The sequence below is a fragment of the Macrotis lagotis genome, chromosome 2, assembly GCF_037893015.1.
Source record: "Macrotis lagotis isolate mMagLag1 chromosome 2, bilby.v1.9.chrom.fasta, whole genome shotgun sequence".
Classification (NCBI taxonomy): Eukaryota; Metazoa; Chordata; class Mammalia; order Peramelemorphia; family Peramelidae; genus Macrotis; species Macrotis lagotis.
Window position 1 is genome coordinate 130391211 of NC_133659.1, and position 25660 is coordinate 130416870.

The 25660-nt window shown below is 33.6% G+C and overlaps 1 protein-coding gene across 15 annotated transcripts in view; it reads right to left on the minus strand.

The window, feature by feature from the left end:
* ENAH (ENAH actin regulator) overlaps positions 1-25660 on the minus strand; it is a 147771-nt gene that overhangs the window by 38331 nt on the left and 83780 nt on the right. For 9 of the 15 annotated variants that reach the window (XM_074222795.1, XM_074222792.1, XM_074222800.1 and 6 more), the window contains 2 exons: positions 13258-13314; positions 5417-5501 (listed from right to left, as the gene is read on the minus strand). In XM_074222795.1, coding sequence (XP_074078896.1) covers positions 5417-5501; positions 13258-13314 — 142 coding nt within the window. The remainder of the gene's footprint in view (positions 1-5416; positions 5502-13257; positions 13315-25660) is intronic. The other 6 variants (XM_074222794.1, XM_074222796.1, XM_074222805.1 and 3 more) reach the window with 1 other exon arrangement.

The following is a 25660-nucleotide window of genomic DNA, read 5'->3' on the forward strand; positions in this document are numbered from 1 at the left end:
CCAACATCTCATATGAACCTTCTCAATTATTAGAGTAGTGAGAAGATGTATATATAGACAAAACATAGGAGGGAGTTGAATTTGAAGGTATAAGACAGTAAAAAGATGGAGTTAATGGGGGAGAAAGGGAAAGAAGAGGTAGAATGGAGTAAGTTATTTCACATAAAAGAGGCAAGAAAAGTATTTGCAGTGGAGTGGAAGAGGGGAAAGGTAAGGGGGAGTGAGTGAGCCTAACTCTCACTGGAACTGGCTCAGAGAGGGAATAACATACACACTCAATTAGGTATAGAAATCTATCTTACCTTAGAGGATAATAGGAGATGAAAGGGATGGGAGAAAGAAGACGGAAGAAGGGGAAGGGGTGTAGCTGATAGAAGGGAGTGAAGATCATCATGGGAAGGATAGTCAGATGCAACACACTTTTCAGGAGGGACAAGATGAAAGGAGAGAGATAACAGAATAAAGGGGGTGGGGGAATAGAATGGAGGGAAATACAGCTGCAATAGAAACTGTGGGAAAAAATATTGAAGCAATTTCTCTGATGGACTTATGATAAAGAATGCTATCCATCCCAAAGACAGAGCTGATGGTGTCTGAATGCAGACTGAAGCACACTTTTCTTCCCTACTTTATTTTTCTTGAGATTTCTCTTTCTTTGGGGGTGGGAGGGGTGAGGAAAGAATGCTTACTTTTACAACATGACTATTGTGGTAATGTGTTACATGGTTTCACAAGTAATTTGCTTTCTCAATGGGGGTAGGAAGAAGGGAAAGAATTTAGAACTCAAGGTTTTATAAGTTAATATTAAAACTTGCTTTTGCAGGGTCAGTTAGGTGGTGCAGTGAATAGAGCATCAGCCTTGGAGTCAATCAAATCTGGCCTCAGACTCTTAAGGACATCTAGAGCTGGGTGACTGTGGCCAAGTCACTTAACCCCACTGCTTTGAAAAAAAAAAGTAACTGCCTTTGCATGTAGCTGGGAGAAAAATAACAAAAAATTTAAAATGATTATTCAGCAACGTCTCATACTCTTACTACCTGCAAAACTTATTAAATTTCTTATTTTGCAAATTTTTAATGAAATCATTTGCAACTTGAAGATGTTCAAATAGCCACAGAAACAAATTTAATGTTTCAAATATTCACATACTTAATGTTAGAGGGAAATTTTATTTTTTAACATAATTGGACAATTATTTACTGATACCATTAAAGAAATGAACCCAAAGTATGAAGAGGTTAAATAACTTGAGCAGGTAGGAACTGGTATGTGGATGAGGCCAAATTTGAATTATGATCTTCCTGACTAAACCCAAAAACTATATTCACAGCACCACCTAGGTCAAATTTAAAAGTCCACACAGACATACATGCAATTTTTTTTCATATACAAGAATCCCACAGACCACTCCCACTTCCAAGTATTCAATATCTTTCTCTGTCTGTCTCTGTCTCTGTCTCTCTCTCTCTCTCTCCCTCTCCCTTAGTCTTGCCATAGGTCTTCAGTGACACTGGAGGACAGAGTAAAGTTGATGAATTTGCCCAGGACAGCTCCACTTATAACCAATTCATGTGCAAATTAAGATATCACCCTTGTGATGTCATTGGATCTCTTTGAGAACAAAGGACATAAAAACAACAATACAACATTGTTTTTAAATGGAGATTCATTTGCTAGCTAAATAAATGCACAAAACACATCATCAAAAAAGAGTTATAAACTGTTTTAAAAAAACCTCAAAGTCATTTACAATCCACAGCACAAAGAGCTTCCAAGGTCATACAGACAATTACCTGTCAAGAGGTAAATTTGAGCCCTTATGGTTCCTGCATGACAATTCAGGATACTATTCACTACGTCTCACAATTTATAAACTAAGATCAAATTATAGTGACTTTCACATCACAGAACTGGAAACAAAATAGCTGCCCACAAACTATTACCTATAAGGAATGGCTAAAAAGGTTGTGGTAAATGGGGTTTTTAAGGCAATGGGGTTAAGTGGCTTGCCCAAGGTCACACAGCTAGGCAATTATTAGGTATCTGATTCTGGATTTGAACTCAGGTCCCTCCTGACTCCAGGGTCAGTGCTCTAACCACTGTGAAACCTAGCTGGCCCAAGTTGTGGTAAATGAATAAAATGGAATGATATTGTGTTGAAAAATAACAAAAATGATGAAGCACAAGAATACATGAACAGATTCAAAGTAAAGTTAAGCAGAACAAGAAAGCAATATAAACAAAAAAGAATAAATCAAAACCAAATGTCATGAAATTATAAATGAACAACCAATACCAGCTCCAAGAAGATAAGAATCTAATCTTCTTTGAAGAGGTAGGGGACTACAGGCATAAAACACTGCATATAATGACAAATATTGTTCATGAGTTGGTAGTTTTGTTGAACTAGTTTTTAGCCTCCTCTTTATTCTTTATTATAGGGCTGCCTCTCTTAAGAGGTGGTAGGCTGGAATGATACATTCAGGAATAAAGTTGATGTGAAAACAAAACACATCAAAAAAGGTTGCTTAAAAAACAGCAGAGGAGGGGGTGGCTAGGTGGCATAGTAGATAAAGCACTGGCCTTGGAGTCAGGAGTACCTGGGTTCAAATTCGGTCTCAGACACTTAATAATTACCTAGCTGCGTGGCCTTGGGCAAGGCACTTATCCCATTGTATTGCAAAAAAACAAAAAAAACAAAAAAACAAAAAACCCACAGCAGAAACCATCCCTGGAAATCTTAACTTATCATCAACAGATCTTCTATTCCCCAAAACCAACATTCAATCCCACTGGTCCAATAGAACAAAGATAAATAAGCCAAAGACAGTTCAATGGTAAAGGATATCAATATTGTTAATTTAATCTGTTTTTAAGAAATTACAAGAAACTCCCAACTCTCTGCAAATAAGGAGGGTATGATACACTAATAGGAAATATGTACAAGTTTAGCCACTGTTCTAAAATCTTGACTTCCTGAAATGAATTATACCAAAAATGTTTTAAAAAAACTAAACATTACTTTCTTAAGTTTGTGATACACTATGCAGATTATCTACTTTTCTAACTTGAATGTTTTTTATTCTTAATTGTGGATGCTTACAGAAGTTCAGTCTTTATCTCATGTTCTCTTTCTATTTTTTCTTAACTCAAAGATAGTTTCAACTACCACTTTTACTCAAACTATTTACAAACCAATATCTCTTATTCTGCTCTTCCCTTTGTTTCCAAATATGTTCTTGTCATTTCCAATTAACTATCCTGGTGAAACCTTAAAGCAATGTCAAAAACCAAAACAAGCCTCTTTTTTATACTTTTTTTGTTTGGTCAATGAACTACCTACCATGGTTCTTTTAAATATCTCTTCTTTATTACCCTCCTTCCTCTCTTTTTTTCCTTCCCCTTTCCCTTTTCTACTCTCTATTCTCAACCCAACCTACCCCCATTCAATTTGTCACCAATATAAATCTGTTAAAAAGAAATTTCAGGGGTGGCTAGGTGGTGCAGTGGATAGAGCACCGGCCTTGGAGTCAGGAGTACCTGGGTTCAAATCCAACTTCAGACACCTAGTAATTACCTAGCCGTGTGGCCTTGGGCAAGCCACTTAACCCCATTGCCTTGAAAAATCTAAGAAAAAAAAATTTCAAAATTAGATAAGAAAATGTTTACAATTAGGTAACCCTGCTTTTACCTCTCCTTTTCAAATTTCTATTAAATTGTCAGGAAAGAAAAAAAGAGAAATTTCCCTGTGATCCAGATTCCTTGATATCTCTTTTACTACACAGGAACTTTAGCAAACCAACTTCCCTAGAACTTAATTGAAGGAATATTACGATTTCTAAGTTCAGGATCTTTGTTTTATTTTGTTTTGTCCTGATTTGTCTTTTGGAATATCTGTTGCAGTCCCTCCTTCCTTTCTATTTTTCCTAGATCAAGCCTTTATGGCACAACAGGTTTATAATAATACCTCTTAATTTTTCAGTAACCTTCTTTCTAGTCTACAACTCAACTATCTAGGCTGATGTTCTAAAAACAATTCTTTGCATATAGGAGCTTGATAAATAATTTTTGACAAAATGATTTTAACTTATAGAAATTAGGGAGCTATTAAAAACTTTTGACCAATGGAATAAGCACATGGTTCAATTGGCCATGGTACATGTATGTATTCAGGAGGAAAAAGAACTGTGAGCTTTTTTACAGGAGTCTTATCCATATAGCCTAAGCTACAATTACTATATACTACCCGGAGAGCTCATTATCTCTTACCTTCTAAGGAGCAGCATATATTTTTGTCTTCTAATATGAACACATAGAGAAGAGTGCTTAAAACAAATACAAGAGAAAGCTTAGCACTATCCTAGGGTCACTGGTCATCTTTGTTTGCTACATCATATTCTGAAAAGTTATTTTCAGGTTCCCTCTCTCACATATTAGCTGATTTCCAGTTATGATACTATCTCATAAATCACAATAATTCCTCAACACTTAATTTTGAATTTGATTTGTTCCTGTCGTATTATCCACATATTCCTTATTCTGATGATGACTGACCAGTTCTGAGCTCCTGTTAGTATTGTAAACTACAAATCATGTCATTTTATGTTTGTGCTTTTGAACTGTTCACCTAACAAGTGTAGAAGGAAAAATGGGGAATGAGTTTGACTTTATATATAGCTACATAGTCAAATCCAAAATCCTTACCCTGATATTGAAACTCTTCACAATCTTGTCCCAGGCTACCTTTTAATCTGCCATCATTCACAAAATATTTCAGCCTGATCTAATAATTATTATAAGGAGTTAGTCAATCATCTTCTAAAACCATGATACTGCTCATATCAGTTTCCACACCTAAAATGTTCTTCCTTACTACTACCTAAAAACTTCTCTAAAAGTAGATCAAGCACTAGATGTTCTTAATGAAATCTTCTCTGACCAGCTCAGCTTATTGTTATTATTTCCCTACTCTGATGTTACTATTTTTACTACTGACTAGTTAATATTAGCTTTTTCATGTATGTGCTTTTGATTTTTTGCAAGGCAACAGAGTTAAGTGACTTACCCACACAGCTAAGCAATTATTAAGTGTCTGAGGCCAGATATGAACTCAGGTACTCCTGACTTTAGGGCCAGTGTTCTATCCACTGCGCCACCTAGCCGCCCCCCATATATGTGCTTTAATATCTAAACCAAATAAATTCATTGAGATTTCAGAATATGTCTTATGATTCTTTCTATACGGCACTATTCTTATACATATCAGAGGGTTAAAATATGTGTGATGATTACATAAATGTTACTAACAAATTTCTACCACATTCAAAAAGTCAACATTAAGACCACTCCACATCACATTTCTTCAATGGTAGTATGTAAGATGATAGAAAATTACAAATTCCCAATGTGAATTTACCTTCTTTGAATTTCCAATTCTTCTTGTGATGGACCATTCTGCACTTGGGAAGGCAGTTGTGAATTTTGTCTAGGCAATGTAGGACCTATAAAAGGGGAAAACAAGATTATAAATAAGTACTGCTTTTAGATTGATAAGTTGATAAAATATATAAAATCAAAAAAAATACAAAATCATCACAAATATTTACAAATGCATCTTCCTTTTGTAGCAAAACAAAACATAAGCTTTGTAACACACAGCAAATAAAAGAAGACTGCAACAAAATACTGTTATTATTTCCAGAAGACTTACTTGAAACAAATGGAAAAAAATTTCAGGAATAAAGAAAAAAAATAAAAATTTATACATGAAGAGCATAAGAGTAAAAACAAGTATTCAATGAGAATCTGAAGAGGCACCTAAAAACTTGACATTCTTTAAGACAATGAAGGAACATTATCTTTTGAAGTAATTATTCATGGTTGAGGAGAAGGGGGAGGGATGAGAAGGTGCAAAGAGACTCAAAAGGAAGAATCAGAATTGAAAACTCACCTAAATAGAACACTGGAAATGAAAAACAGGAGAGAAAGAGCATGAGAACCTTGTTACTATACTGATTTATGAAGCTACTGCAAATTTAAGGATGCATTATAAATTTGTTGGCCAATTGAAAAATGACTTTTTTTGTTCAATGGTTCAGCATTTCTGGCACTGAATAAAATGATTATTAAATTTAACCATTATAATTAAACTGATTATCTGAATTTTTAACATAGGTAGTCTTCAAGACTTTTATATATAAAGCACTCTCCATACTACCAAAAATGCTTTTTTTGTAGCTCAACAATTCTCACTATATATTCTAATTCTCCAAGTCTATCTTTAACCAACATTCTTCCAGCAATTATTGGAGCAATTTCTTCTCCAAATTATAAAACTGCCCCCCAAATTAGTGACAATAATAAATAGTAAAATAAATTGAAAGCTTTTAAAGATGAGATCAATAAATATTAAAACTATTCCTACATACCATATTTAGGAGTCAAACAATTCAATCTTAAAACTTAGTCCAGTAAAAGAAATGATGATCACCTTCTACTCTTAAATATGAAAACATTTAAACAATATGCCAAAACTTATCAAAAGGGCAAGATATTTATCAATAAAACCAAGAGATATTTACCAAGAGTCATTTTTAAGATCTTCTGAAAAAACCACTAGGCTATTAATATATAAAAAATAAATGTTTCAACAAACTAAATCAAATGTTTAAGATCTGAAAATTGAAAGGGTTAATGTCTAGGCAATATCTTGAGTTTAGATTTTATACTTGAAAGGATCAAATTCATTAGAATTCTGAGGCTAATAGATCCAGCACTAAAGGATCATGATTTACCAGAACTCTATTTTCTCCCTTATACAATGCTCTTTTGGTAATTATTTGCTATGAAATGATTTGTGTTTTCCTGTAAATTAAAGAGTAATTAACTAACATAAATGTTGTAGTACATTTCTTTTATTTCCAAAAAGTAATCCATTCTGAACCTTCAAATGAAGGATATTTAAAATCAACTATTCTCTGTCTTTAAAATTTTACTAATCTCACCTATTCTACACACTGAAGAGTTGAACAATTTTGCAGGCTGGAATGTGTGTTAATTCAGACATAGTAGAGCATATTAAAATATACTGAACCACACACACAGACGCATGCAACCAACCCCCTAATAAAAATATAAATGTAGTTATTATGTTAATTCTTATATTATTAACTATTAACACTTTGGGGGAAGAATGGTTACAACAGGTGGTTGTTTGAATTTCTGTGAAAAGCAGATACAAGTACATGGATAAATTGAAGAAAACAAAAAAAAAGTCTGCATCTAAAGATGGTTACACATTCAGGCCAGTCATATCTAACTATACTAAATAGGCAATTAGCTTTAATACCTGATATCATCACTGTGATTGATCTATTTCCAAGAGTCTGAATAATTTTATCTAGGGTAATTAAATATGAAAATTCATACTGTTGTGAATTTTATACAGGTCAATTTTTTTTACAGGCTAAATAGATGAGGTAGCAATAATTTACAAAAAATAGAATATTTAAAATTTTAAACGCAAAACCATTTATTGGTTTTTTTAGAATTTTTTTTTATAAAAGGTAGTTAAGCTTTCTGTTATGTTGGCAGTGAAATTTTGCTCCAATATTAACATGGCATATAGAAAATATAATGATAAAATGTCTGCAAATGAAATCTTTTTCTTAAAAATAATAGAAATTAAAATATAAAGAGTTAAAAAACTCAATTTCAAGTAGAACATTATGCTAGGGATTTAAGAGACCCTGGGACCTGGACCTAACTCACTGGCTCTCATTTTTTGGTCAACAATAGGCTCTAGGCAAAGCCTCACTTGGTCATTGTTTGGTTCCATATTGTCTCAGAGTGAATATTGCCTCATTTCTTACCTATTCTTAATCACTGAATGGGCCTTAGCTCAGTCAAACTGAGATCTATTAAAGACCTTAACATAAAAAGATCAAGGTCTTTTACTGAATCCAGGGCCATCTTCAGTCATTCTGCTCTGGCCACTAGACTCGGATGGCTCCAGAGGAAAGAGTGAAGCTGGTGATTTTGCACAGCCCTTCTTCACTTAAATCCAATTTACTTGCATGTCATGGCATCATCTCTTTGATGTCATGGTGCTTTAGTTTCTGCTGCCATGGTCCTCTGGGAGAACAAAGGGCAAATAGCAACAACTTAAATTCTGTGAGTTTTTGGAATATAATTTATGATTCTGGGTTCAGGTTCCTCAACTGGAAAAAGGAATTTGAACTAGATGATCTCTAAATCTTTTTCCAATTTCAAAATTCAATGACTTGATGATTCCAGTAAAAACAATATTAATTAATATTTCTATAGTCCATTAAAGTTTACATAGTGTTTGCATACTACATTACTATGAATTCTACAGTGCCTTATTATGAACAATGTCCATGGGTGAATAAGAGATCATACTGGAACCTAGGTCTCCAGCTTTATATTTTCTCACTACATCACATTATCAAGCTACATGTTTTGGAAAACTAAAAACTCAAAAATCTTTCTTAAAGCGAATAATAAAACCTAATTAGTAATTCAAAACAGTGATTTAAGGCTGCTAAAAACCATTAAAATAATCTGGGTAAATATTTTGGCAACCTAACTTACTTATGAAATAATATGCAAATAAAACATTTGCTGATGGTTATAGTTTTACAGACTACTTTAACATGATAATCTAAAAATTTATTAAATTATAGTCTATTAAAAAACTTAACAGAAATAACTTTATAGAAATCTAAAATTATGCACTTTTCAAAAAGAAATTACCTATTATCTTTGAAATAAATATATCAGCAAGACTGAAGTCACAATGGCTAATTCCTTCCACCTAAAAACTTAAAGTTGGTAAAACTGTTTTTTAGGAAACTAATTTCATGAGTTTAAGTGCAGTTTCTTTTATCTAACCAGTCCCATAAATTTTACTAACCTAACAAGTTTTTATATAACTCTTCTTGAATTCACAAAAGTCACAGTAATGATGTATCTAATGATACATTATTGATACTTATCAATATCTCAATTAAGTTTTCTAATAAAAATAGGTCTGTAACATTCTAATATGACTGAATTCTTATTTCTTTCTACCATGAATTGGTTTTTACACTAAATTCATGAGTACCAACCAGGTCATTTGATATTAGAAAAAGCATTTCTCAACAACAACAACAAAAAAAAACCAAACAAACAAAAAAGGGGAAGACTAAAAATCTGCCACTAAACTTTTGTTCATCCTATTCAACATCCAATTATTCAGCAACAGAATTATCCAAATTGTACAGAGTTCTTTTTAAAATGAGCAAAAACTAAATATGTGATTTTAAGATACTGTCTGCAAAACAGCTTTGAACACTTAGGTCTGTCATTTGAGTACCACATGCTGAATGCAACCTGAAAAAAGAAAATGTGAAATGTGGTGGTTTTATTTATTCCAAAGAAACATGTTCCTACATTAATTCAATATTTTAGATAAGAAACCTTGAAGAGATGGGAATTATTTCAAAGTCCTTTTAAAATGATGAAAAGATTCTGAAAAACAAATAGCTCTCACAAGTCTTTTTTAATCTGTTCTGGTAAGTGGAAGTCTTTTCAGACTTCTATTAAAAAAATCATTCAATGACTTGTAGAGCTATAATTCAGAAAAGAAAATCTATCTTAGTTATCTGAATGATATTCATGGAAAGTCTTAGAATTTAGGAAAAAACTACATTTGTTGGTTGAATTTTTTAATATCATATGATAGCTTACTGTCAAATTTTAAATACTTAGAGCACAAAGCATTTTGAATGATTGTCTTGTAATATAAGCATTCTGAAAGTATTAAAAAAAGACAGGATTGAAAAGGATGAATATATTGAAAGAAATGTGGTAACAATTGTCTTTCTTTTTTTATGAGATGATTCATTGGTTTAAAAGAAAAAACAGTTGGCATTGGGTTTCAACTCAAAATAAAACTGGGGGAACCTAAAGTATCAGGTATTCACTGAGAATAGGTAAAGCCATGCATCCTTAAACATCATTACTTTTCCTAAAATATCATAGTCACTATAGAATTCCAAGAAGGGAGAGGCAAATACATGACTCAGAATTTAAAATATTTAAAATTTTAAAAAGCAAGGGGTTGCTAGGTGGCACAGTGAATAGAGCACTGGCCCTGGAATCAGTAGTACCAGAGTTCAAATCCAGCCTCAGACACTTAATAATTACATATCTGTGTGGCCTTGGACAAGCCACTTAACCCCATTTGCCTTGCAAAAACCTTGAAAAAAATATTAAAAAGCAAAACAATAGCATCAAATCTCTTTAACATCAGGGAAATGATTATTTGTACTTTGGCTTTACCTGTCAACATATTTTAAGAGACAGCAATAACTATGATGCATCTAAAAACCTATTCTCTCATAATGAGATTTATAATTATAGGGCAATTTCAAAGACCAAAGTCCTTTATTAGTAGTAGGTGACAAAGGGAATTAAATGAGACAAAGAGATTATTGAAGGAGTGCTCTTTGTTCTTGGTATTATATGAACTGCGTGTTGTTCTTTCATTTTCACCTTTCCATTGAATCCTATTACAGAAATGTTTGGCAGAAGTTAACCTATCCTAGCTGCTGGTGATGGTTGAAAAGATTGCACAGTAGAGAGGGTACAAAAACTCTATTCTTTACCAAAGCAATTGATTTTTATGTCTATTTTTTTTTATTAAGAGGAGAATCTATTAATTGTACTAATACGGTATTTTTCCCATAAAGCATTTTGATCACATTAGGTCTCCCTCAGAAGAATGGCAATGTCAGTATTGAATTCATTATATTCAAATATATTGAATATTTTTGTCCTTTAATTGTCAAGTTGCCAAAAAATCATTCTTTTGTTAACATCACAATATCTATTCCCACTGATAATACAGTTTTCATTCTCTAGACACAAATTAAATTACTTAACCATACATTAAAAGATATTAAAGATTATTAAAATATATTATTTACTTCAACTACATAATACCTTCAAGTTTCAGTGATTTCATAAGTGTGAGTACTTTTTCTATTTACATATTTGAAATTTTTTATAATTTGGAAGAACTTGTATGAATGAAAAATGTTGGCTACCTAAATGGCTGAATCAGATGACAAACCTCCCTAAACTTAGTTAACTTGGTCCTTAAATGACAGCATTGAGTCCATCACTTTGGTTTGAAGCCATTTTAGACTTGATAGGGTCTGACAGAGCTTGTGTTCAATTGGCATAGTCAAGAGAAATTAGGGTCACCTCAACAGCATCATGCAATAGTTAGGATATTTAGTGGAGAATGTCATACACAAATAAAAAATTAAGCTAATAAAATTTTCTTCAAAAAAGAATTGTCATTTCATCATTGAGGATACCTATCTCACTGATAGGTGTTACAACCATGGTTTCAAAAGTTCCTACAGCCAAAAAAATTCATCACTCTTGGAAGTAACTCAGTAGAGTTTGTCAGTGAACACGAAAAATAAAATTCATTATCATGCTATCACACAAACCTTTCTCCTCCTTTCCTTCCATTTCACACTCTATTGGCAAACTTTTCAAAGAACCCATAATCAACCCTACTTCATGAGAACTAGTTAGTAAGGAAGATAATAAACTTTACACTTTTTACTTTCAATGGAAACTCTAAATATTCCTTTCAGGATTCAATTCTGAGGAAACTCAAAAAGAGTAGTTTTTATTTTAATTAAAAAACTGGATTTTTCCCCCCTAGCTTTACTGTCAACTTTCTATAGAATTAATTTGATTGACCAGAGCTGAATTAATCTCTTCTAAATTTACAGAAGGATTGAAAAATTTGCAAACATTATTTTCAGTTAATAGGCCTTAATATAAAAAAGAAATGGTAATGTACCAGAAATGCAAGAAATTTTCAATGAAAACAAGAATAGAATGCCCTTCAAATAGGCATAAATATAGAGGTTTACAATTTTAGACATAATATACATATAAGGCTGCTGAAATGACAGCCTGGATGGCCTCTCTAAGGGAAGAAAATCAGAAATATATGTCCTACAGTACTATAACTAAAGCAAAACATTTTAAGAACATTTTGCTCAACTAGGTAAATGTTGACAAGTTTCAGTCACTGAATGAAAATTGTAAACAATGCAACTGAGGTGTGAATATTACAGTTAAATGCTAATGTTCCATTTTAGTTTTTACTTTGGAATATACAATCAATGCTTTCTTGCTAATTAAAGACAAGCAAGAATATTCACAAATTTAAAATAATTTTCCTTTACCCTTAATAAAGTAAATTAACACTTAAAAGTGCTAGACTCTTGGATACAAAGCTACAAAAGTTGAAATATTCTGAAATGTTCATAGTAATGGAAAAAACCTTAAATGAATTTATACTGTTAACATAAAATCTGAAATATTTTTTTCTCATAAAATCACTAACCTTTTCAAATTATTTAGTACTCTAAATCCTGCCAAATTAAAATTTTTTTTTAGAATTTATAGTTTCAAAACTACAGTTAACTAGAAATATTGCTTGGACACTAAAAGGAAACCAAAAAATGAAAAGTCTAACCAAAAACCAAAGATAGAATGACCAGTTTTTGCTTGGATGTTTTATTTTTTCATAATTTGTCTCATTATAAAATCAAAATGATGTGGGCCCATATATGTGCTCTTGAAAAGGTTACACCTAAGTCACAATAATTTGGCAAACTTATGTCTATCTTTTATTAAGAGGAGAAACTATTAATTGTACTAATATGGTATTTTTCCCATAAAGCTTTTTGGTCACATTAAGTCTTTTTTTTTTTTTGGTAAATTAATAAAGTGTACCCAGGATACCATCCTGTTGATCTTGAAATATAACTTATATTGCCTTTACAGTCATCTAGTATCTGGAGGTAATATTTAAGTCTGAGAGGAGACTTTTTTTTAGCTCCCAATATACCTTAAAAGTATATTATCTTTTTATACATTAAAAACGTTTAAAGAGCATGATAGAGTACAAAGAGCTGATCATGGTCAGGATTTCTCAAAGAGTGATTCTGTACCCCTCCTATGAACAGGTTCAGAAGTTATCAAAGTAATATATACATTTTACAACAACATTGATCACAATATAAAAACAGTAGCTTATAATAAACTCCAATTAATCACATATTAAGACCATGGACTAGGGTTAATAAGACTTATGAAAAGTACAAGCAGCATGTACCACAGCTTGAAAAAAAATAATGTAAATGTAATGTTGCTTACCACAGAAAATACATCGCAAATTAGTGCTGTCCTGGGTAGCAGTAACCTTGCTCTGGGCTGCAACAGACACCTTGGTGTTAGAAGCTTCAAAGGACAAGGGGCCATCTGTAAATGATTAGTCCAGGGACTTCATAGTAGACTAAAAGGTGGTTTTAAATGTTTAGTGTATTATTTATACATACTTCTTGATTATTCCTCTTTTCCCTATAAGTCCTATTAAGAATCTGGTACTCTGTGAGATATATAGATATATAGATATATATAGATATATAGATATATGTGTGTGCATATATACAGATGGACAGATAGTTATATATATATATATGCGCACATATACATAAATTTTTATGACCAAATATTTTTCCCTGTGACCTCATCTATGAGAAGAAAAAAACACCTTATAACAAAACCTATCAGATGAGAAAGTAACATTCATTTCATAAATAAAAGTATAATGAATTTCTGGTTGCTTAAGCTTAAATAGAGATAAGAATCTAAAAGATATGTCATTTTAAGATATGTATCCTATGAACTTGTAGCCTAATTTAAGATAATTTTCACTTGAAAAAATTGGGGATAAGCAAAATATATTTTGAAAGACATCAAAATTGTTTTTTTTCTTGTTTCTATTTATCAAAAAGATTACAGTAACATGAAAAGAGCCTAAAGTAGTTAAGTTTTATATTATAACATGAAAGTAACATTTCATTTGTATTGAAATAGAAAATTATAGTAGCATTGTCTTTTAGTATTCCATTCTGTTGTTTCTTTCCTCCCCCTCAAAATCATTTGTGAAAGTTAATCAACATATGTTTATGTGACAAATAGAAAAAGTGCCAAAATTAACTAACAGTGAATGTCCATGACATAAACTTATTCATATTACCAAATAAATTTAAATTATTAAATGGAACCAAAAATATAAATAATTTCATGGAACTTTAAAAGACTAAGTCTTACTGATTATATCCCAGAAAAAATGAAAGGGGGGGGGGGCAGGGGCACACCTAACAAAAACTTTGTGCAATACTCAAAATTAGATATGAAGAAAAGGAATGGGGGAGAGGAAGAGAGATCTATCTTTATATATACATATATTTTATGAATCTTCAACATCAATATGATCTGTACCAGATTTAAAATTCTTAGATGTTCTCTGTTCTCATTTTCAGTAAATAAGAAACATTTAGTGAGTTAAACATAAACTGGCCCAAATACTGCTAAAAGAAAAATAATTTTTAAAGCAACCACCACACCAAAATCAAAACAGTTTTTTAAGGGGAAAAAAAGGGATACTTTAGAGTACAGCTTGTACTATCTAAAAATAAGGTTTTATAAAAACAGAATGAAACCAGTTTATATTTAGTAGAAGAGTATAAATCTAAAGGTATTTAAATGATAGTATAATACAATAAACCTATTAGGTTTGAAGTAAAGATACTGCAATGTTATAAATGCCTTGCTTTTTAAAGCAGTAATATGTCAGACATTGCTATTTTGAAGATCTATTAAACCATTTTAACACTCAAAACACAACATTCAAAAAGATTTGACAGAAAGGCAAGTCAATAGTCAAAGACTTTCAAAGTATGATAAATATATAGTGATGACATTTAGTAATTTTTTAAAAATTACAAAACTGAATTTATTTTAGAATGCTACTTAATTTTTAAACTAATCTTATAGAATATAGATTAAATTAAAATGAACTAACGGCTGATATTTTAGCTATCTTTTTCTTAAACAATATGCATGTAAAGAAGCATAAGAAAAATAAACACTTACAAGAAAAACTTGAGAAATTATCCCGCTTCTGACAGCACAGAAACTGCCAAATTCTGTTACCAACCATATTGACAAGGAGAGTTGCCAAATACCTCCTGAGAATTGTCAGAATGCAGGTAAGCCATGATTTCTCTTACGCAGTCTTAATGTTTTTAGATCAAAAAAAAAAAATCTGGATCCATAATACAATTTAATCTGCCATAATATTCCTTCAATGAATAGTTTAAACCTTCCTTTACTGATAAGAATTTTCACTTCATGCTGTCAAGCAAAATATTGCTTACTACTCTGATAAAGGTTGCTTGAATTCTTACTGCAGTTTGCATTTCCCGAAGATACTAAATTATTCATTTCATCATATGCATAAGGATAACAGCATTTCCTGCTTAACATCCTTGATGCTATTAACTCTTTCTTTACTAGAAAAGATTAAAACACAGAAGTACAAGCAAAAAGACACTAAACTGAAAATTTTCAACAGAAGATGTTGTAGTAACTTCTAAGCTGGGAGACAAATTTCTGGTCATTTGATGATGACTTTTATACCAGACATTATTTCAGTAAAAAGAATTTCAAAAGAAAAAATGTTTGAAATATTCCCTTATAATAGCAAGATTTGATGATTCTATGCAATACAAATGAACTAATAAATCCTGAAATGCTGTCAGAAGCAGACCAGAGATCCTCAAGAAGGTAACTATAAAATAAACATATCAAATTTGTATGGCACTTTAATTTTTGAATCTTTCTCATTTGTTATCTCATTTGATTCTCATCAGATGGCTGTCAGATAGTCAAGGAAATTATTTTACTAAGTGGGGCTTAATCATTTACCAAAGGTCACCTGGGTTGAGAAAAGAGTAGAATCTTAGATTTCTAGCTGCTGATGTTAAAATAGTATTGTGGAGCTCTATCTTCAGTTTAGGAAGAAGCTTCAGCAATCTCTCCCTCACATTTTTGTGATTAACATTTTTGCTAGATTTTTTTCTATCTTCTCACTAGAATAAAATCTGGCTCTATTATTCAATGACTTTTTACTTTTCCCTTACTGGCTTCTTTAGTGCTAATTCTTCCTAAACCCTCTGTATTATCATTTCATACTATTGGCCATGTCCTCTCGGTTTACATTTTCTTTCCTAAATGCAGCTCTCTGGGGGTCCTCCTCCTAAGTTCCAGACTACCTCCTACTCAATCATCTTTGTTTGATCAACATCCATGTCTTATCCCTTATGCTAGGTGAATCTTTGCCCTTCCCATTTTCTACACATTCTTTCTTGACAATATTGTCAGTTTCCATGGGTTCCATTTAGCATTCCTATGAAGCTGGACTCCCAAACCTACAAAATCTAGCCTTAGCTCTCTCTTGAGCTCCAGTTCCAAATTAACAATTGCCTGTTAGAAGTTTCTATATGGATTTCCCACAGGCATTTCAGACTCAACAAACTTGTTTTAACAAATGAATGTCCCAAATATAATTCCATCTTGTCCCATAAGTCTACCATTCTTCCTAATTTCCCTATTTCTGCTTATGGACATCACTATCTTTTCAGTGACCCAGGTTCACAACTTTAAAGTGATATACTTAGCTTTTCTTCATCTACCACATGTCCTCAATTCTACTTCCACCTTTGCATTACAACCCTTTACATCACCAATTAATTCACAACTGCAACAGCTTCCTATTTAATTGGAGGCTTCCCTAAGCAACATATCCTTCAATTTTTTAAGATATTCCTGAAACACAGTTCTAGGAATTTTCAATAGTTCCCTCTTTGCTCCAGGATGTGTTTAGGATGAAAGGTGTTCATATTCTGTTTCCTGAATATTCTTCTATATTGACTTCATATAACTCCTCTTACACTTCTACACTCCAACCAAACTACTCAATGTGAAGTCTTCCATGCCTTTGCTCACTCCAAGGCTCAGCTAAAGTGTCGCCTTCCTTACTTCCTCTCCCGTCCTCCCTGACAAGTTATATTTTGTCACATGTTTTGCAAATCACTTACCTGTTCATATTTTATATACTCTTTAGTAATATAAGCCCTATGAATGCAAGCTCAGTTTTATTTTATCACAGCACTCCAATGTCACACAATGTGTTTGGCACAAAGTGGGCACTAAATGAATATTTATGAACTGAACTGCATTCTTAAAGTATATGGGGAATCAATATGACTGTAACAAGAAAATAGCTCAGTTAAGAAAGATTAAGTATCACTGATGCAATATAAAAATTTCATTAAATTTCTACATCTAAGCATCTGATAGAAGAGCAGCTAGATAGTACAGGATACAGCACCAGCCCTGGAGTCAGGAGTACCTGAGTTCGAATCTGGCCTCAAACACTTAATAATTACCTAGCTGTGTGACCTTGGGGAAGCCACTTAACCCCACTGCCTTGCAAAAACCTTAAAAAAAAAAAGAATCTGATAGAAAAATACATTAGTCTACATAATCACACACATACACACACACATACACACACACACACACACACACACACACACACAAAACATACTGTAAAAATTTTACTAAGAACCAAATACTGTCAAAAGTGAGTACAGCATTAGGTTGAAAATCCATCCATCACAGGTTATGCATGAATTTTTGTTAATTGTGGATTTTAGTTAGGTAGGCAAGGAAAAAAGAAGACACTAACCCACACTTACTTCCTCTCTCAAATGCAAATTGATTTAAAATATTAACACTAGACAAAGAGGATAGGAAAATATCTAGAAGTCTAATTGTGCCACCTCAGGCAAATCTGACTTAAAATCGAATTTTAAGTAAGATGGGAGTACAAAGACTCAGCTCCAGGAAATAACAAGTATGGAATTCCTTCTTCTCATTCTTATTTTCCTATTTCAATTCATCATGTTGCCAAAACTAGTCCACTACAATGTTAATTCAATTAGATAAACATTTACACAGTATCTACTACACACATAAACATGTTAAGATGCTAGAAGCAGCTAAGTGTGCAATTTAGAACTAAGGCCAGAGTCAGGATGATCTAGTTCAAGATTGAGACAGTCAGACACCAAATATATATGACCTTGGGTAAATTGCTGATCCTTTGTCTGTCTCAGTTTCCTCAAATGTAAAAATCAGGCATAACAAGGTAATTGTGAAAATAAAATGAGATATTTGGAAAGCACTTTGAAAACCTCAAAGTGTTATTTAAATGTTGATTTTAAAAATTATTATCATTAAAGAGATGATGAAAAAGGTTAAAAACAATACTTGTACAAAAACATTCATAGCAGCCCTGTTTGTGGTGGTAAAGAATTGGAAATCAAGTAAATGTCCTTCAATTGGGAAATGGTTTACAAACTTTGATACATGTATGTCATGGAACACTATGGTTCTATTAGAAACCAGGAGGGATGGGAATTCAGTGAAGTCTGGAGGGATCTGCATGAACTGATGCTGAGTGAGATCAGCAGAACCAGAAAAACACTGTACACCCTTAACAGCATCATGGGTGATGATCAACCTTGATGGTCTCAATCATTCCATCAGTGCAACAATCAGGGACAATTTTGGGTTGTCTGCAATGGAGAATACTATCTGTATCCAGATAAAGAACTGTGCAGTTTGAACAAAGACCAAGGACTATTAACTTTAATTTAGAAAAGAAAACTGATTATCTTATTGTCTGATCTTGTTATCTCTTATACTTTATGTTTCTTCCTTAAGAATATGATTTCACTCTCATCACAATTTGGATCAATGTATACTATGGAAACAATGTAAAGACTGGCAAATTACCTTCTGTGCAGAGGTGGAGGGGAGAGAGTAAGATTGGAACAAAAATCTAAAACTCAAAAATTAATAAAATATTTTAAAAAATTATTATCATTAAGCACTGGTTATAAAATGATGGGATTTCCCAGCTTTCAAGATTAAAATATAATAAGGAAAGGATATGTATTTAAGTCAGATATAAGGAATAAAATGATAACTCAGACAAGAACAAGGTAGAAATCTATAAAGTTCTTTGAGACATCTGATGTGGGTAGAGGGAAAGAGATTACTTTCAACTGAGGAAAATAAGTTTATGGAGGCGGTTTCATCAGAACTATACTTTTAAAGGACAAGAATTTTTATAGGCAGATGAGGAGGCAGTATATTCTAGATATGAAAGATGAAATATAGAGACTAAAAAAAAAAAGGCAAGAGGAGATCAGTCTGGAAGTAAAATAGGATCAAATAATACTAGGGAGGTAAGATAGAACCTGACTGTGAAAACTGTAAATATGAGGCTGAGTTATCGTTGTTTTTTGCTTTTGGTTTTTGGGGTTTTTGCAAGGCAATGGGGTTAAGTGACTTGCCCAAGGTCACACAGCTAATTATTAAGTGTCTTGGGTCAAATTTGAACTCAGGTCCTCCTGATTCCAGGGGCCAGTGCTCTATCACTGGTCACCTAGCTCACCCCAATTTATCTTTTTTGGGAAGGAATCACTGAAGTTATTCAATCAGGGGAAAGATACAGTTAGAAATATATATTGGGGGGGGGGGTGGCTAGGTGGCACAATGGATAGAGCACCAGCCCTGGAGTCAGGAGGCCCTGAGCTCCAATCTGGCCTCAGACACTCAGACACCTAGCTGTGTGGCCTTAGGCAAGCCACTTAACCCCATAGCCTTTCAAAAAAAAAAGTATACATTAGGAAAATGATTTGGGCAGCTGTGTGTAAGTCAAACTAGAAAAGCTAAAGGTTAGTGGTAGAGAAATTAGGAGACTAAAATGATATAAAGCAGAGATGATAAGGGATTGAACCAGAATAACTGTCATGAAAAGACTGTAAGTGAAAATGTCCAGTGTCTCCCCTCTACAACTTTACAGTCTCCATTTAGCAGCAAGCGAATGAAAGTAAAATTCTTCTCTTTTTTTTGCTGGCCACCCCAATTCCCATTAGTAGAAAAAGGGTGTAGAGGGAAGTCAGAGACTAAGGGACAGGGAAGGGACTCATTCAGCTCTCATATTAGAATTCTCATTTGTTTCCCTCACATTCAAATGTTGAATTCAGAATATTATGAGCAAAAGAGGTAAGAGAGAAGCAAAGAGAAGAAACACCCCAGTCTACTGCCACCTCAGGACCTTAACTTCTGCTTTTCTTCTTCACTAGCCCCCATCCAAACCACTAAATCAACAGTAATAAAAGATGAGAAAGAAAATGTGACAGGAAATGTACCTGGCCATTCTTTTACACTTCCCTAATTAACTCATCCCACTTTTCATCTCTCCTCAAACCTGTGTTTTCTCCAATAGATTGCCCTGTGGCCTCCCCACATTCTCACTTTTACCTTCAATCTCTCCTTGTATACTGGCTATTTCCCCAACTGCCCATACCTCCCACATCCTCAAAAGTCCTTCACTAGATATTGGACCATCTCTGCCCTCGCCCCATACATACATAAGTGTGTGTGTGTGTGTGTGTGTGTGTGTGTGTGTGTGTATAATCAATGTTTACACTTTCTTTCCTCTCATTTTCTTCTCAACTCTCTAAAAGCCTGGCTTCTACACAAATCATTTAATGGAAGCTACACTCCCCAAAGTTGCCAAATCTTAAGGCCTTTTTGACTCTCTCTGCAGTCTTGAGGGTAATTCACAATCTGTGAATCCTTTTAATAATCTCCTCTGAGGCTTCAAGCCTGCACATATCAAGCTGAATGCTCCATAAATATATCCAAATAGAAATCTTTTTTTTTAGTTTTTTTGCAAGGCAATGCGGTTAAGTGGCTTGCCTGAGGCCACACAGCTAGGTAATTATTAAGTGTCTAAGGCCAGATTTGAACTCAGGTACTCCTGACTCCAAGGCCAGTGTTCTATCCACTGTACCACCTAGCTGCCCCCAAAGAGAAATCTTAAAAACACAGCATATTCAAAACTGAATTCCTTTGGCTTTCTACCACTGTAAAGGGTACTACCAATACCACAGACATCCCGGCTCACAATCTAGGAGTCATTCTCAATTTTTCACTTACCTACTCCCCATATCCGATCAGTTGCTAAGTCCTATCATTTTGACCTTAATAACATTTCTCATATATTCACCTTCAAATCTAGCTATATGATCCTGATCAAGTCACTTACCCCTGCCTGCCTCGATTTCCATATCTGTAAAATTAAAATAAGAATGCCAGCTACTTATCTAGCAGAGAGACTCAAAGGAGATAATGATTATAAATGTTTACTCAAACACATGCCATGCTGTCAAAAAGAAAACACTATATAAATGAAAACTATTATTATACTACCTCCATATTCCACTGACCCCTCAAATCCCCCTCCATTCCCCAAACTATAATCACAGGCTTCCTTAATAAACATTCCCCTCTTCCTGACTTCTCTCATTTCACTGAGAACCATAACAACTTTTTGGTCATTCAATCTTTTTTTTTTTTTGCAGGACAATGGGATTAAAGTGAATTGCCCAAGGTCACACTTAATTATTAAATGTCTGAGGTCACATTTGAACTCAGCTCCTCCTGACTCCAGGGACAGTGCTCTATCCACTGCACCACCTAGCTGCACAAGTCATTCAGACATGCCCACCAACCACTGTGGACTCCTTCCAACTCCATATCATTTCAACTTTTACAGTCTAAAAGTTCATACCCTGTAGAATCTCTTGAATTTTTCCCCTTCCCCTGAATCATATCTTCCAATGCCATTATCCTAACCTAAGTCCACATTATTTCCAGCTTCAACTATTTTAAACAATTACAGTTTATTTTAATTCCCATTCCTCCTTCATATTTTCCCATGCAACCTCCTTCATTCATCATGCTAATTTCATGGTCTCTGGCTCTAAATAAATAGTTAGTGTTTGGTCATTGCCTAATGAGATATGACCTTTAATATTTTGATGGACTTGTGACCTCATTGGCATGGGTCTCATAATGAAAGTCACATACACGTGCCTTTCTTTTCAACTTGAGTTTCAATAAATCCTCCATACAGTTTCCATCCAGTATTCTAAAATGCCACAGCCTACCATTAAGGTCCTTTTCAATAAAGCTCCAACTTAGCTTTTCAGACTTATTTCACATGATACTTCTTTTCATGTAATTTACAAAGCAAAATAGAAACAGACTGTGTAAGCCTTAGGGGCAACTGAATCAGCAGCAGCAACTCTGGAACTCACAGACCCCAGGGACAACTGGTCAGAAAGAGATTATAGGGACTTTTTTTTTTGCAAGGCAATGGGGTTACTTGGCTTGCCCAAGACCACATAGCTAGGTAATTATTAAGTGTCTGAGGCCGGATTTGAACTCAGGGACTCCTGACTCCAGGGCTGGTGCTCTATCCACCCCATTATAGGGACACTTTGCTAGCACTAAGTGCAGGCCTCTGTCCCACTGACCAAATAGGGAACTAGGTCACAGACCCAGGGTGAAGAGGAATATTAGCAGGTTGGAGCATGCAGGCATAAGGGAACAGGGACTCTGGCCACCAGTCCAGACAGAAAACAGTGCTTGGGGTTGAGCACAGGCTGAGAAAGGAAATACCACAAAAACTGATTGAAGAAAAAAAATTGCTTAAAAAGTAGAATTGGCCAAATGGATAAAAAGATCACAAAAGAAAAAAATTCTTTAAAAATTAGATTTGGGGCGGCTAGGTGGTATAGTGGATAGAGCACCGGCCCTGGAGTCAGGAGTACCTGAGTTAAAAATCCGGCCTCAGATACTTAATAATTCCCTAGCTGTGTGGCCTTGAGCAAGCCAAGTAACCCCATTTGCCTTGCAAAATCCTAAAAAAAAAAAAGATTTGGTCCCAGTTGACAAAAGGTCAAAGGATATGCAAAGGCAATTTGTAGATGAGGATATCAGAGCCATCTACAGTCATATACGAAACTACTCTAAATCATTACTGATTAGAGAAAGGCAAATTAAAGTATCTCTGAGGTATCACCTCACACCTCTCAGACTGGTCAATATGACCAGAAAGGACAATGATGGATGTTGGAAGGGATGTGGGAAATCTGGAACAGTAATGCATTGTTGGTGGTGCCGTGAACTGATGCAACCTTTCTGGAGAGCAACTTGGAATTATGCCCAAAGGGCAATAAAAATGTGCATAGCTTTGATCCAGCAATACCACTACTGGGTCTGTTTCCTGAAGAGATCGTGAGAAAGTAAAAGGGTAAAAATATCACTTGTACAAAAATATTCATAGCAGCTCTGTTTGTGATGGCAAATAATTACAAATTGAGTAAATGTCCATCAATTGGGGAAAGACTGAACAAATTGAGGTATATGTATGTTATGGAACACTATTATTCTATTAGGAAGACTATTGTTCTATTAGAAACCAGGAGGGATGGGATTTCAGAGAACCCTGGGAAGACTTATATGAACTGATGCTGAGCAAGATAAGCAAAACCAGAAGAACACTGCAAATCCTAACATGATGATCAATCTTAATGAACTTGTTCAATCCACCAGTGCAATGCAAGAATCAGGGACAATTTTAGGGTATCTGTAATGGAGAATGCCATCTGTATCCAGGGAAAGAACTAAGGAGTTTAAACAAAGACCAAAGATTATTACCTTCAATTTTTAAAAAAAGTTGTCTTGTGTACCACATAATTTTTCTACCTGTGATATTTTATTTCTTCCTCAAGGATATGTTTTTTCTCTCAACACTTTCAATTTTGATCAATGCATAGCATGGAAACAATATAAAGATTATCAGACTGCCATCTGGGGGGAGGAAGGAAAGTGGAAGATAAATTGTAAAATTCAAAACCTTACAAAAATATGATAGTTAGAATAACTACTATTGTATATAATTGGAAAACAAACAAAACATTTATATTAAAAAATATATTTTAAAAATTTGAATTGGGCAAGCAGAAGTTAGATGATTCACATGAAGAAAAAACTTAGAACAATTTTTAAAATCTTTAAAAATTTAAAAAGAAAATGTGATTTAATAGGAAAAAGTGATCCATAAAATAATGGAGATAATTTAAGAAATATTGTGAAAGCCATGATTTAAAAAAAAGAGCATCAACATATTTCCAGAAATTTAAATGGAAAACTGCCCTGATAAAATCCAGAGAATAAAATAGAAATCAAAAATATCCACTGGTTATCTCCTGAAAGAGATTCCAAAATGAAATTAATTCAGCCAAATTCCAAGTTCCCAGGCCAGGAGAAAATACTGCAAGCAGTCAAGATAATAGAAGACTTTGCAGCTTCTACATTGAAGGGTCAGATGAAATGTAGTATAGCATTTTGGAAGGTAAACACCTATCCAAAGAAAGAAAATTATTCTTCAGGGGGAAGAAGAAATATGGGATGGCTAGTGGAGAGGGGATGATCATTTCCCAGATAGGATAAATTGGTAATCTATAATAGAAGAATAAAATCATAACTCACAAAAATATTATACTTAAAAATGTCTTTTTCAAGTATGATCTGATTTTATAATTTTTATTGAATATCAAATTATACTGTGATTCAGTATAGACTGTGAATCAGCTTTTTGATTAAGTCATTAAAATAGAAGTCTTACTAGACTAGTGTAGGGGTTTCACATTGTATTTTCAATTAATTTGCATAATAATAATGTGGTACACTGAAATGTTTCTGCTAATGAATAAAATATGTTTCTATGACAGGGTATTTATCAGAAGTTTCATTGCCAGAGGTAAAAATAAATTAAGATGACAAAAACATCTAAATAATTATAGTATATTACAGCATGGGGTAGTTAGGTTAAGCAATGGATAGAGCAGCAGGAGTCAGAAGGACCTGAGCTTGAATTTGGGTTGAGATACTTACTAGCTTGTGACCCTAAACAAGTCACTTAACTCTGCTTCAATTTCCTCATCTGTAAAATGAGCTAGAGAAGGAAATGGCAAACCACTGCAGTATCTTTGCCTAAAAACCAAATGGGATCACAAAAAAGTTGGACACAACAGATCAACTCCTCCCAACGCCTCCCCCCAAAAAGTAAAGTATAAAAATAACATCAAATTTTAAGGAGAATGATTGGACCTGTGTCTGAAATCACAAAGTATGCTTGGGCAAAGGTAGAGGAGAGCCTGCATTATGGGTGAAGAAAAGAGGCCTAACCTTTTATCATGAAGGCAGAAGACGAAATAGGAAGAAACAACTGAAGGAAAGATAAGACTATTGGTACAACTCAGCAGACACTAAAAATCCTAGAAGCAGTCAGTGCAAAAAATACAAACTTTCACTCCAATGACTTTCCTGAAATAGATCTTTTCTCACTTCCAGCAGGGGCAAAAGTCAAGTAATAGAAGATCCATTGTAAGATTTATATGAATACATCTAGAATGATTTTAGTAAATGTCTTAGGCTACATTTGAATTCAGGTTCTCCTGACTCTGGGGCTGGTGCTCTATCTACGTGGCCACCTAGCTGCTCTATTTCTATAATTTCTTCAGCAGGTGGCATACTGAGATAAAATATTACATATTACACTGACAAGCTCATATAAACACACACACACATACACATACATACACACATACATAATATACATAAATATGTATTATCTGTATATACTCTATAATCATATAATTTAAAATTCAGTAAATATGTCAGTTATTCCCCTGTGTCAAAGAAAAAAATTAATGTG